General features: G+C 25.1%; 5 protein-coding genes across 5 annotated transcripts; 2 read left to right on the top strand and 3 right to left on the bottom strand.

The window, feature by feature from the left end:
• Positions 1 to 135: 135 nt before the first annotated feature.
• Phum_PHUM102730 (uncharacterized protein) lies at positions 136 to 1507 on the top strand (the record flags this gene model as incomplete). Its single annotated transcript, XM_002423947.1, has 6 exons — positions 136 to 467; positions 589 to 685; positions 754 to 1027; positions 1093 to 1191; positions 1237 to 1415; positions 1481 to 1507. 6 exons carry the CDS (start codon positions 136 to 138, stop codon positions 1505 to 1507), a joined length of 1008 nt encoding a protein of 335 aa, XP_002423992.1.
• Positions 1508 to 1925: 418 nt separating this feature from the next.
• On the bottom strand, positions 1926 to 3117 carry Phum_PHUM102720 (uncharacterized protein; the record flags this gene model as incomplete). Its single annotated transcript, XM_002423946.1, has 4 exons — positions 1926 to 2165; positions 2246 to 2494; positions 2578 to 2793; positions 2875 to 3117. 4 exons carry the CDS (start codon positions 3115 to 3117, stop codon positions 1926 to 1928), a joined length of 948 nt encoding a protein of 315 aa, XP_002423991.1.
• A 1794-nt stretch (positions 3118 to 4911) lies between these two features.
• Phum_PHUM102710 (GTPase-activating protein gyp2, putative) lies at positions 4912 to 8976 on the bottom strand (the record flags this gene model as incomplete). Its single annotated transcript, XM_002423945.1, has 13 exons — positions 4912 to 5178; positions 5243 to 5425; positions 5533 to 5862; positions 5978 to 6277; positions 6364 to 6599; positions 6717 to 6923; positions 7009 to 7255; positions 7335 to 7539; positions 7572 to 7585; positions 7680 to 7781; positions 8093 to 8376; positions 8601 to 8771; positions 8844 to 8976. 13 exons carry the CDS (start codon positions 8974 to 8976, stop codon positions 4912 to 4914), a joined length of 2679 nt encoding a protein of 892 aa, XP_002423990.1.
• Positions 8977 to 10072: 1096 nt separating this feature from the next.
• On the top strand, positions 10073 to 11608 carry Phum_PHUM102700 (uncharacterized protein; the record flags this gene model as incomplete). Its single annotated transcript, XM_002423944.1, has 6 exons — positions 10073 to 10228; positions 10299 to 10491; positions 10920 to 11013; positions 11143 to 11272; positions 11344 to 11521; positions 11550 to 11608. The coding sequence occupies 6 exons, from the start codon at positions 10073 to 10075 to the stop codon at positions 11606 to 11608; spliced, it is 810 nt and encodes a 269-aa protein (XP_002423989.1).
• A 925-nt stretch (positions 11609 to 12533) lies between these two features.
• Phum_PHUM102690 (superoxide dismutase, putative) lies at positions 12534 to 13637 on the bottom strand (the record flags this gene model as incomplete). The annotated part of the gene is made up of 3 exons (XM_002423943.1): positions 12534 to 12788; positions 13049 to 13252; positions 13596 to 13637. The coding sequence occupies 3 exons, from the start codon at positions 13635 to 13637 to the stop codon at positions 12534 to 12536; spliced, it is 501 nt and encodes a 166-aa protein (XP_002423988.1).
• Between the last annotated feature and the right edge of the window lie 912 nt (positions 13638 to 14549).

The raw sequence follows: 14549 nt of genomic DNA, 5'->3' as shown, positions 1-14549 counted from the left end.
AATTTCAAAATCCCAATGCGTGAAACTTGTTTCTATTTGTCATTTTTCAAACTATTGTTTTTTTTTTTAATTTTTTAATAATTAAGTTATGACTTACTTACGTATAGAAAATACAATAATATTTCAAGTGGTAAAATGGTTGTCGCCGATGTTGATTTCGTTGACAAATCTCCCAGTTCATGCCGCGTCAAAGTGATTGATATAGTGGCTCTTATATATGCCATTATATTACACTTTGTTGATGTAGGTTTTGATATTTTTTTAGCGTACTCCTATTTTATTACCGAACAGTATTCGTATTTTGCATGGACCGCTGCTTTCACAATTATTCCTACAATAATAATGACAGCTTTAAGTATAAGAATGTACATAGATGATTCTCGTGGGAGTTTAAATAGTTTGAGAGCTTTATTTCGCCCTTGTCTTTGTATTTTAGGGTTATTTTTGCAATTAGCTCCAGTCATAAGGTGGGTTTCTAATGTACAGAAGGAACCAAAATTTATAAAGTATTTCTTTTTCTTAGAAATTTAAAATAAATTAATTAGTTTTTTCATTATTTAATAAATTATATTATTATTACTGTTTTAGATATGCAGATTCATTGATTTATGCTATCAAGTGTTACAGAGCTACATTAAAAAATGATAAAGTATTACAACAAACATATTTCAAGAAGATGTTAAAGGTATTCCTCAATGTTTTATTTTTTATTTTTATTTTTTTTTTTTGCTTCAATTTTAAATTACTTTCCAGGAAGACTCTGATACAATTCTTTTAAGAGTATTTGAATGTTATATAGAGTCTACATTTCAGCAAGTTCTTCAGATAACATTATTATTAATTGATTACAGTCAAGGTTTGAATCTTCACTTAATAAAACAATGCATCATGATAACGCTTAGTTTCACATCGATGGGATGGTGCATGTGTACTTACCACAGAAGTATTCGATTTGATCAAGATGATAAGTTAAACATTTCAAACTTGGGCTCTGTTGTGCAATTCTTTTGGCACTTAAATTTTACAGGTAATAAAAAAAATACAGCTTTTATTATTTGTATTTTAAATTTTATTTATTTTTTTTTTTTTTAGTCTCCAGAATTTTTGCAATATCAGCTATGGCAATCTTATATCCATTCTGGGCAGTTTTAAGTGTTGTCATTCATTGGTGCCTGATGACGATTTGGATAGGTATTACCTCGAAAACAAATTTTTGTGGAAAAAATTTTATTTTAGAAATTTTTTTTTCTGCTGCTGTCGGATTAATTTATATATTTAATTTCATAAGTCTGAATGATGGGCCAACGAGGAATTCATATTATATTTTTTTTTCAATTTGCGGAATTGAAAATTTTATAGCTTCAATTTTATGGAGTATCAAAGCTCAGGCTCTTATAAAAAATTGGATTTATTATGTATTTTCAATTTTGCCTGTGGGAACATTTGTTTTAAGTATTATATTTTTGATAATTTATTACAGTTGCTTACATCCAAACAAATCATATAATTTTTTAAAAAATCGAAAGATGAGTAGGACACTATAATAATTAATTTAATAAAATAAGTATTTTTTCTGCCACTGTTTGTTAACTTTAAAATTTTATTCTGCTAATTTTAATTACACTAACACTATTGATTTACTTTTATTCTGTTTATTTAAAACAATACATTATTATTATTTTCTGCAAGGTAATTTTTGATGTTAAGCTGATACGAAAATTTTTCACTCGATGAAATTTTTAAATTTTAAATCGTCATTAAAATATTTTTATAAATTATTTTATACAATTTATAGATTATATATTTGCCTACATTTGTATTTTTTTATTTTTATAATGAAAAAAAAATAAATTTTTGAAATTTTATATATATGTCTTATTTAAGATGACAAATTTACGATTGAAATTTTTATATTATTATATTTTTTATGGAATTTTATCCATAAAATTTTGTATTTGATTTTCAAATGTCATTCCAGTTACACACAACAAAATGGCAGCGGCTCCTAAACCACTCATCCAGTCAGGAATTTCACCAAAAACCGTAACTTGAAGGAAAAATGCTAATATAATATCGAGTGATCGTATTACGGCAACTTTTCCAGCGTCTTCTATACCCAAAGCCCTGGCTACTAACACTTGGCCTGCTAGTCCCAAAACGCTCACCTAAGTAACAAAAATTATTTAACATTATTAACGTTTTTTCATAAGTATGAGTATAATTTACTAATTTAATTTTAACTTACAAGTGATGTTAATAGCCATTCATTGGTTCCTTGTGGAATAACAATTTTGTCTCCGTTAAATTCTACGAGAATATATAAAAGAATTCCGGAAAAAATTAACGACCACGTGGATAATTGCAATACGACGATAGAAAAATGAACATCTTTACATTTTCTTATTACAACTATATTTAATGCCATAAAAATTGTTGCCAATACAGCCGAAGAATAACCCAATACGTCATATGATTGCTCCACGTGATAAAAAAACTAAAAAAATTTATTTAATTATTATACAGTATACTGATTGAAAACGGATTTGTATTAATAATTAATATGAAAATTCAAAAAACCTGAAATATAAAAGGAGGTTTTGCTATTAAAATAACTCCCAATAGTAATAAGGCAACAATAAGAGCACGAAAAAATCCACAAGGCTCCCGAAGAATTATAAATGATAATACCATAACAAAAACGGGAGAGCTGAATATGATTGTTGTTGCATCTCCTAATGGAAGTCTTCGAAATGTAAAAAATAATAAAATTAATGTTAAACCTCCAACCAAACCCTGAAAATAATTTTCCAAAAAAAATTTTGTGCAATTCATATAAAACATTAATTAAACAGAATTAAGGTATGGGTTAGTTACCTGAATGTTTAACATAAGTCGGTAACCTTTGGGTCCAAATAAATTTTTTTTTACATAAATAGCAATTATTAACATAAATATTATTTGAACGATAGATCGAATAACTAATAATTCCATCGGATTAATGGTTGTTAAGGCTTTTACTGCGGCCGAACTCAACGTGAAAAAAGTTCCAGATAAAAATGCCAAAAGAGGACCTTTCCACAAACTTTTCTTTTCGGAATTTTTCAAAGTCGTATTCATCGGACGCCATTGATTATCATTTTTTAAATTGTTCAAGTCATTACTCTAAAAATTTTTATTTAATCCATAAATTAATGCCAATAACAATAAAAGTTTTAAAAAAAAATTATAAATTACTCACCAAACTTTGATAAAAAAAAGATGGATCGGAAGTACCGATCGGAGATGAATCATTCAACAATCTATTTTTTTCTCCAGGTTCTGGAGAAAAATTTGTTTGTTTAAACACGTTTGGATACATGTTGATACTCTCTAACGAATGTAATAAAACAAAAACGTTCAGCTAACAGTTTATGGTTTTTTTGACTTATTTTATTTTAATTAGCAGGTGCTGTAACAAATGCGGTCGAAAGGATTACTCTTAATAAAAGGTAATCATCACATTCATAAAAAAAAAAAAATATTAATTAGGTCGATCGTCTTTAAAAATTATTATTATTATTATTATTATTAAGTGGTCTACATTTTCAAATATAGTAAAGAGGGTTAGAATGTTAAAGAAAGTCCTTAACTTTTAATAAATTTCTTTAAAAAAAAAATAAAATTTGATAATTTTCAATTCAAATTTATTACTTAAAACTTGTCACCATCACTTTGAATTATTGATAAATAAATAAATAAACTTTTCTCTTATTATTATTATTATTTATTACATATAAATAAATTATTAAAAATCAATTAATTTTATTTATTTATTTAATATATATATATACATAATAAAAATGAATGAACTTTGAACAAAATAATTTTAAATGTTAACAAAATATTTACATTTTCAATCATCAATATTAATAATAATAATAATTATAATCAAAAAATTATTTATTTATTTATTTATTTATTTTGATATCGTATACGATCTTTCAAAATTGTGTTATGCTGTGACATGATTAAAAACAAACAAAATATAAAATGGATAATTAACAAAGGAAAGAAATATTAGAAATTTTAATTTTTTATTTATGTATATATATATATTTTTATAAATACTTTTACAATATTTATTTTTATTTTAATAAAATTATTAACGTACAAACATAATAAATCAATATTCTCATGGATTTGACATGAGTTTAACTTAATCGCATAAGTTTTTTTTTTAAAAAAAAAAAAAAAAGGGGGGGGGGGAGAAAGAAAGAAAGAAAAACTATTAATTAAGGCTTAACTGAAAGTTTTACGTTTTTTTTTTTTTTTTTTTTTTTTTTTTTTAAATCATAATAATAAAATTATTTTAAATGCACAAACATTGGACGTGATAATGGTTAAATTATTTCTTATATTTATTTATTCTTTTTTAATTTTTCTTTTTTCTCCCTCCCTCCCTCTCTCCTCCCTTTCTCCTCCTTCCTTCCTCCCTTTGATTATGGAGCATCAATGTAGGGTGAAAGTCTTTCGAATCTTCTTTTTCTAAAATTTGCTATTTCCGCACTCAGATCGATTTCTTTCGTGAAACATTTTTTCAACACCGGATTTGACGTCATTTCCTGAACGAATTCATCGCAGGTTATTCCCCAACTGCTTTCGTTTGGATCCTCCGTATTTTTACCCTTTTCTAATAAATTTGTACCTGTTGAAATAAAATTTAACTTGGAATAAAAACCAATTTTATTTTTTTATTTTTTTTTTTAGGAAATCCATAGTGGGAGAGAGAGAGAGAGAGAGATAGACAACTTACCAACGTGAGAGAGAGACTGATAAATTTCCTGACTGGTTTCAAAAAAACTATATAAAGTTTTCCAGAGGCAAGCAAAATTTTTTTGCGGCATCAATTCATCACCAGGTTTGCTTTTTGTATTATCTACGACACACATAATAATATTCAAAGTTAAACGTTGACGACATTTTTCTTTTTTTTTTTTTTTTTAGATAACTACCTTCGAAAAATTGCAAAGCTTCGGCTGCTTCTTTTGACCCCGGGATGTCTAATTCGGAAAACAAAGGAGGCATGTGCAATGTAAAAAGTAATTTCATTCTATCCTCCATTGGACCGCAACATGTTATTGCTAATCCTTTCATCATTTCCCTCGCATTTAAATACCCATTATTGTTTTCGTCCATGAGCTGATAAACGTAAACATTTAGTATATATATTTGTCACCATTTTCAAATTTTCACAATTAATCACCTTGAATATTTCTCGCGTCATGATTTCCATATGACACCCTCTTCCCCATGGAGACAAAGCAACGAAAATACTTTGAAATGTTTCAAAATCAATTTTAAATATTTCATAAGGCATTTGATAACTTTCGGATATTTTAAATGATTTCTGTTGAGACATTTCTTCTCGAAGTAATTTTATTAAATCCTGTAAATAATAACGTGAATTTAACAAGTATTAGTATAGGCTTTAAGAAGAGACTTTTAGGTTTTTTAAGAATTTAAAATAAATAAAAAAAAAGGGGGGGGAGGGACCTCTAATTCTTCCGCTTTGAAATATCCATCCGGTACCAAACTTCGGACAATCATTTTTTCCAAACCGTTTTCCAACCTGTGTACGACTTGAAGCCTGTGTTTTAAACGTAATCTTTCTATGCTGGCCACGGTTATGAATCCATATTTCACGTAGGCATCGTAAATAAGGCTTTGAATGGTCACACTTCTCGGTACGTTTTTCGGCCTTGAATCAAAATTATCATCGTCGTAGACGCCATTTAAATAATTTGTTATAAGTATTACGGCTTCTCCGTCGTCTTTACAATTTTTCAATTTATCCTCCAACGATTCCATAACTGTGAGCGCAATCTGAATTAAATTTTACGACGTCGTATTTAATATATATATATATATATAGGATTTTGTAGAAATGTAGGATTTATTTTGATTTGGTATAAATAAATTAATTTTGACATAAACTTACTTGAAATAAAACTTTGGCACCGTCATAAAAAAAACAGTCCACTATGTAAACCGCGCATTCATACGACATAACACTCAAGTACACGGTCAAAAACCAAGACAGTGAAATAACTCTAATTGTTCCCAAATTTTGAAGGATTGTATTTAAATGTGGCAAATGATCTGTGACAAGTGCTTCCAAAACTCCCTGATCCACTAAAGCACCAACCACTCTGGTATTATACGAATCCGGAAGTAAGCTTTCGCAGACTTTTGCCAAAAGCCAAAAAGCTTCCTCTTCAGAGCAATAAATAAGAAATACCTTAAAATAAAAGGAGCATTAACTCAAATTTAATTGAAAAAAAAAAAAAATTTACAACTTGTATATGTAAATAATAATTCGCCTACGGAAGCCAAAATATTCATAGCTTGACAATATCCGACTTGAGGGTTTCTTAGAGCATAAGCCGATAAAACTCTTCTTAAAGCAGGGATCCCTATCGAAGATTGAAAAGCAGGATGTTCGGGAAGCGAACGATGCAAATCTCTTTCGATTTCATCATTTGTTGTATTTATTTTTCCCAACGATTGATTTACCAATGATCTATACAAACCAGGATTGGCCAATTTTTCATTTAACGCCCCTTAACACACACACAGAAAAAAACCTTTTTACATATGTTAGTCGTTACATGTACTATATTTAAAACTTTTCAAATTCTATGAAAATTAATATTTAAAAAATAATCTTAATAAATTACCCGAATAAATTAGCCATAGTTCACTTCGAAAATTGTCAGGAATTCCATCGAGAATTAATTTTCCAGCATCAGCTGTTCGATACATTGAAATCCCTCGTCCAAATTCAGAAAAATATTCTTTCCATTTTGAACATTTAGAAATTTGACTTTGTGTACCTGAATTCGAATTGAATTCATTCATAAGAGGTCCCTGAATTGACCAATCATCTGAGGAAAAATTAAAACAATTTCAATAATAATTTAAATATATAGATTTTAGAAAAAGTAATAATTTAAAAAAAAAAAAAAATACCCTCGACTTCATCAGATATTTTAAGAGCTTCAATTAAATTTGTTTTGATTTCTTCATCTTTATTTTTCCATTTAGATAATAATTCGGTTATTTTAATAAGTAAAAAATCTCTATCTGGTATTTGAGCAAATACAAATGTGGAATCTACTGTGGTAATAAGGAGTCTTTTGTAAACAGTATTTTCATCAGCTTTTTCTACCGCCTGTATGTATTGTAAGGGAATAACCAGACTCACCAAATATTTCACCTATAAATTTAAATGAAAAACATTAAAACTATGTTTTTTTAAATTGATTTTCTGCAGATTATATAAATCAAGTTCTTACCCTACTTTCGAAACAAATATAATTTTGAGATAAAAACATTCTACCCCATGTATATCTTTTATTATAAGGTGTCCAAAGAGTACAATCAGTACTACCATCGAGTTTTTCTGTGGAAGGAAGGCTAAAGAGTAATCTGTAAGCTTCTGAATGTGCACGAGCATCTAAATCTCTTTTTAGAAAAGATGAGTGTTTTGGAATATTTTTACTAAAATGCATTTATAAAATAAATTAAGTCACCAAATTTTTAAATACTAACTCAATTTTACAAATTTTAAATTATAATTAAAACTAAAAAAAAAAAAAAAACAAAAACCTTAATTTGTTTAATAAATCCCTGTCTTCTACGAAACTTGTGCTATCATCTATCAACTGCTTCATAGCTAAATTTGTCAATTGCTCCATCAGTGCAAATGTTTCAGACTTATGTAATAGAACTGTGAAATAATGCTGAAAAAAAAATTTACCATAGTAAACATAATATTTAAAATTTAATTAACTTTAGAAAATGTATGTTAATGAAAATTCTAGATAAACAATCAAACAGAACTTTGATTAAAATATGTGAAAATTTGACTTAAGATTAATAACCGAAAAAAGTAATAAATATATAAAAAAACTAGCTTAAAAAAATCTGGTTTGAAATTTTTTATTAAAAAGTAAATAAAAATTCTATGGGTGAATTTTTTTCGAGAAAAAAATCTTCATATTACTTTTCAAGTTTTATATGTATGGCTCACTTTGCAAAACTTTAATCTCACCTCTTCGTTAATAGTAGTTACTTTTATTGAATCAGGTAAAACAAGAGCAGATGTTTTGCTTAATGAAGTTACTTCTGCCCATCTTAATACAACCCTATGCTCTTTACCCCAAATGTATGCATAAAAACATAACCTATTAACAGTTAAATATAACCACCCTTGAAGAGGCATTCTACCTTTCCAGTACATACAAGAATAGTAATAAACCAGTTTGTCTTCTGCTGGAATATTGAATAACTCATGCACCTTCAATGAAGTCGACTTAAACTCTTGAGTTTCTTCATCTAAAACGACAAAATAGTTTAAAGTTTAAGCTGTATTCTGTAAATAAGTTACCTTTTACATATAAATCTTTTAAAATACAATAAAATTTCTTTGATTGTTTTCTTGATAATTTTTTTTTTGTAATGCATTTAAAATCTTTGAAATATTCATTTAATAAAAATACAGTTTTAAAAATAAACTTATTATTTAACAAAATTCATTTACTGTGGAAATAAAAATTTACCTTCAACAGAGTTAGATGCTAAGTTTATATTTATGTATGAATGAACTTTACAATGTACAAATGCAGTCTTTTCTTCTTCAGAATCAATATCATTTATACTGCGACTAATATTTTTATCAATCCATTCCCAGTCTTTCATGATATCGGGAAAAGTAGTTGAAGTTGCAATAACTATAAAAAGACTTAATTAGCTTGATGCAAACCTTATTAAAAAAAAAAAAAGTAAAGTAAAATAATGTATACCATAACATCTATCAAAGGTTTTGTAAATTAACCGATAAGGAGCAGGCCTGGTATCAAGGACACTATCAATTGTACCCACGAGAAGAGACGACAAACTTTTAGATTCTCCATGACCTTTTCTTTCTTGAAGCATGAAATACTTTGTATCTTTTTTAGTGGTCCTAAATATTTAAAATAATTTAGTTAAGTTTTGTAAAGGAAACAATAAAAATGAAATTATCATTTTAGCAATTAATATTTAAATCATTGAATTTCTTTTCGAATATTATTTCAGAGGTACTATTATTTTAGTTTTAACTGACTTTATAATTGATCAATGTAAATAGTTTTCATTGCTTGAATATAAAAGTATTTTAACTGCATAAGAAAAAATTATAACACGGTTTAGAAATAATTAAAATATAATAATATATTGTTAGTTAACCTTTAACATCATGTCCTTTAACAGGCATACATTAAAGTAAAATTGATTATTAAAATTATTTTAAAACACAAACTACTGCACACTAAAAATTCTTACCAAAATGACATGGCCGTAAAAACCAGCTGTGGTCGAACTAACATTTTTTTTTAATTTCTTTAATATTAGATTACTAATTATAAAAAATTAATAAAACTAACTAAATTTTAAATCTACTTAAACTTGACATAACAAAACGTTAATTTTAAAAATATCATCTTTAAATTTATTATGATAACATACAGTGATACCAAATTTACATTATTTATATTATGTAACTTAATTTCCACATTCGTTTTTACCGTACGGACTTTGCGATTTGTCGAAAATTGTAAACAAAAATTTTTTTATATTGCAATAATTTGCCGTAAGTAAAAAAAAAAAAAAAACATGCTTTAAGATTTTGATTTCGCGTATTTCTAAAAGTAATTTAAAAAGCTTTGATTAAACATTTTCCGTATCGCTTGAATAAAAAAAAAAAATTTAATTACAAATGTATAGCATTTTAAAAGCTTTACTGTTAAAAAATATTTTTTAAAGACACACTTCTACAGTACCTAAAAAATTTACTAGAATAAATTTTAAATTGAGAAATTCAAAAAAATTTATATTAAATTAAAAAAAGTTGTTTTTATTAATTGCATACATTATCACTTCAAAACTAAAATAAAATATGCATAAGTATAATAACTTGTGGAAATACTTTCTCCCTAAATTTTTAACCTATTAATTTTTTATCACAAAAGGAATTTAGTTTTTTTAATGTAATATGGCTGATAAAGAAAAAGAAAACACACTCTATTCTCATGAAGTTGAAAAAAAGCATAAATTGGACAGATTAAAAAATTTTATTTTGGATGTCGATAAAAAACTTCAATGCCTATGTAAAGAATTAAATTGGGACTACAGTCGTTTTATCGAAAAGGTTTGTTTTAAATTTTTTACTACCTATCACACTTAATAAAAATTGTTGTAATTAGTTTTAATCTTTTTAGAATGAAACAGTGATGGTTTCATGTTCATTTAATGCACAGCACAAAGTTCCAGTTCAAAATATAAAAATTCACGAAGAAAAATGCAAATTAAAAATGACTGAAAATTATGATGAATTATGTATTAAAAATGATTCCTCGATTGAAGTAAATTTAGAATTAATAAATAATATATCAAAAAATATTTCACAATTTGGTAAGCATAAAAATTTTTTTTTTTATCAGGTTTAATTAATTATGATAAATATCATAATGATTGAATTGTTTCAGTTGAAATTATAATTGCAGCATATTTCAATAAAATCATATCCTTTTATAGATTTCTCTTGTTACTTTTTAATAATTTATTAAGAGTAGTAATTATCTTTAAAAAAAAACAAAAGAAATTAAAATTTTCTTTTTTATTAATATACTTATCCTTAACTTTTTCCTTTAAATATATATATAGAAATGTATTTAAAAGAAATCGATAAATTGTTTTCAATAAAAAATACAAATATGCAGGTATATTATAAATTTGTGTATTGTAATGTAAGAATTTTTTTTTTTACAACATTAATAACTTTTATATAAATTTTTCAGGTGAAACTACTTTATCTTACCCCATAACTCAAGAAAATTTAGATCAGTCATTAAACAGAGAACAGAAATTAGCTTTGTACGATTATGTGATAGCAAACTCTCCAAGACAAAATTCATACCGAGAATTATATAATGTGTAAGTCAAAATTTTAACAGTGAGTTTTTATAAAATTTCTTTTTGTTTTGCAAAATAATGGATTAATTTTCAATCAATTTTTACTAAACTTAATTTTAAATTAATGTCTGGTTTTGCTTATCATTAAAGGAATTTCGAAAGAAAAGAAGAAAAGAAAAAAATGACTCCATTAGAAATTGCTGCTGCTGAACGGGATGCCAAAAGAAGGAGAGCTTCATACAGGAATAAAGTGCATACACATCGTAAAACTCATACAGAGGTAAGAAAAAGAAAGTAAAACTAATTAATATAAAGGGAATTTAAATTTTTATTTATTTATTAATTCAATAGATCATGAAAGAAGTTATAGATGTACAAATGCAATTATACGAAGAAGAAATACTCGGTAAAAATGGTGGTGATTCCAAGAAGAAAAGCGAGGAATCACAAAAACATTATAATTCACACAAGGATAAATATTCTGATAAAAAACATAAAAGAGATAAAAATAAACAGAGAAATGAATCCCGTGAAAAAAATCATCGGGATTTTCATAGGGACAAGTACAGACGTGATTATAAAGACGATTCTCCCTCAAGGAGGGAATCCCATTTGAAACACAAACGACACGAGAGTACAAGGGAAAAAAAATCAGAATCACGTAAATTTTATTAAAATTGAAAAGTTTGAATTTAAAAAAACAATAATATAAGTATATAAATTATTTTTATTTTTATTTTAATATTTTACAATAAAAAAATTATAAATTTTTCTCGAAAGTTAACATTAAAACATCAAATACATTTATAAATTCAAAAAAAAAACATAAAAAATAAATAAATTTGACAATTTTTTTCATTTTTAAAATTATTTACGCTTTATTTATTAGGTTTTGCAAAAGAGAATAATAAAAAAAATGACATGTAATAATAATAATAATAAAATTTAAACATGCAAATTTTAAGTAACTACATAATGTCATAGTTTTTATGTTTTTTTTATACGGTTCGTTAAAATCATATATTTCAAAAAAAATTATTTTTAGAAAAATTTTTTTGTTTTTGTTTATTGAAATGATAATTATTTGCAAAATTTTTTATTAATATTCATACTTAACTAAAGATACATCAAACAAATTTAAACTTTTTTTCTTAAAACAATTAATTATTCGAATATATAGAAATAAAGGTACAAAAAAATTATTAAACTTATATAGAAAATTAAATAAATTTATAAAATAAAAATATCATTTAAATAATAATAGTAATTAATAATAATAATAATATTAAATATAAAAAAAAAAAAACTTAATTAACAAATTTTATAACTAATAAAATTAATGAAATAAATAATTTCCAAGGATGCGAAATGGTTGCAGAAGATGTATCATATAATTTTTCTAATGGAGTCCTGTAAAAAAAAAAAAAATAATAACAATATTAATAAATATTGAAAATGATTGTTTTCAAATTATTATTATTATTATTTTTTTTTTTTTTAAATAAGAAAATAATAAATTGTTAAAAAGAAGAAAAATTATCTTACAAAAGTCCAATTACTCCGCAGGCTATTCTCGGACCTGAATGACCTGTTTTTAAACTGTCAGAAAATGTTCCTTTTCCAAAATCATCAGGATCTGCATGTACAACAACAGATCTTCCCAAAATTGTATAAGGACCAGTAAGGGAAATGATATTATCAGTTATTGAAATGAGTGCAACACCATCAGGGGATGCTATTATGTTACCCAAATCTCCAACATGCCTTTCTGGATCAACTAAAGCTCCATGATTTTTCTTTAAACAAAATAAAATTTGATACAATTTTTCATTATTTTTTATTTTTTTTTTTTTTTTCTGAAAAGTTTTAGAATCAGGAAATATCATTTTAAATAAATCTAAAAATAATTTTTAAAATATTTAGAATGTCAATCTGCAAATAGGAGATTGCATGTCTAAAATGTCTTTCTTCTATTCAATGTAAATAAATATAAACAAAATATTTAGGAAAAAGGAAAAAATGCCCTTGTTTAATTTGATATTATTTTCGGCCTTACCTTGAATGGATTGTAATGAGCTCCAGTCGAAGCACAATTTGAAGTTATATCACCGGTTTCATGTATGTGAAAACCGTGTCTTCCAGGTGGAAGTCCAATAACTTTTCCCCATATAGTAACCGTACCTCCATCATTTTGTGAAAATGTTATGTTTCCATTAATTCTTCCATTATCACTTCTAACGTGAGTAATTGCTTGCAAGAGCTAAAACAATTACAAAACATTTTACTTCCGGTAGGAAACTAAGGCCGACTCAAAATGATACTTTTAATAATAAATCATAATCAATGACACAAACGAATGTACGGACCGAGTACCAACATAAAAAAAAAAAAAAAAAATTTCGCGCACGAATTGTAAGGTTGAAAAAAAAACATAAACGGAAGTATAAAAAAAAAAAATATTTTATTACCGTTATCGCATTTTGATTACGATAAAAAGAAAATAAATCGTAAACTATTTTGACCTTAATTTTTCTATAATAATAATTGAAATGCAACAATTTTTCTTACAAATAGTCATTAGTTGAAAGCAAACGTTTACACACGTATATGCCAAAGGTAAATATTTTGTAATGTTTTACAACCATATAAAAAAAAAACAAATCTAATCAAAGTTGTGTTACCAAAAACATAAAATCCAATAAAAAAACTTTTTTTTATTGCTTTTTTTTTTTTTTTAAATTACCGAGATTTTAATTATTTAGAAAAAAAATTTTTTTTTTTAATGAAAATAAATTGATAAGTCACGAAACTAAACTTCGTAAAAAATTAATAATTTTTATTGGAGGAAGTAAAATGACCTCATCAAAATATTAAAAATGGAAAAACAAAACATTTTAATTTGTTTAATTTTTTATCAATTAGAGAAATAAAATTAAATCGATTCATAATCAAATCATAAATATCATCGTTAAAATATTTATTATTATTATTGTCATAAATAAATAAATTTAATTGAGATATAAAAAATTTAACGAACCTGACATTGAACGGTAGCAAATATCGATATGAGTATAAAACTTATTATCCAATTTTTATCCATCGTCATTTTGAAATCTGTAAAAAAGAAAAAAAAAACTTGAAAAATATTTAAAAAAGTTAAATAAAAAGATTAAAGTACGGATTTTTAATTATTATTATTATTATTTATTTATTTATTTATTTATTTCCACCTTTGGATCAGGGTTTTTTTTTTCAATTCTTTTTTACAATTGTTTTCATATTAAAAAAAAAAAAAAATGGCTGACATGTCATCGTTGTCATGTTTAATGCCAGCAAAAAAATTTTTTATTTTTAAATAAATAAATAAATAAGTAATAATAATAATAATAATAATAAATAACACGTAATTCGTTGCATTTAAATATTAATAAAAAAATATTTTAAAAAACTTATTAATTTTCTTTTTATTTATTTATTTTATTTTTTCATTTTATTATTTCGATAATAAGTTTTGCTTATTTATTAACGATCGATTTGATTTTGTTGTAATTAATATA

Source organism: Pediculus humanus, genomic scaffold (genome assembly GCF_000006295.1).
Source record: "Pediculus humanus corporis 1103172107453 genomic scaffold, whole genome shotgun sequence".
Lineage (NCBI taxonomy): Eukaryota > Metazoa > Arthropoda > Insecta > Psocodea > Pediculidae > Pediculus > Pediculus humanus.
This window is presented reverse-complemented; position numbering and strand designations above follow the sequence as displayed.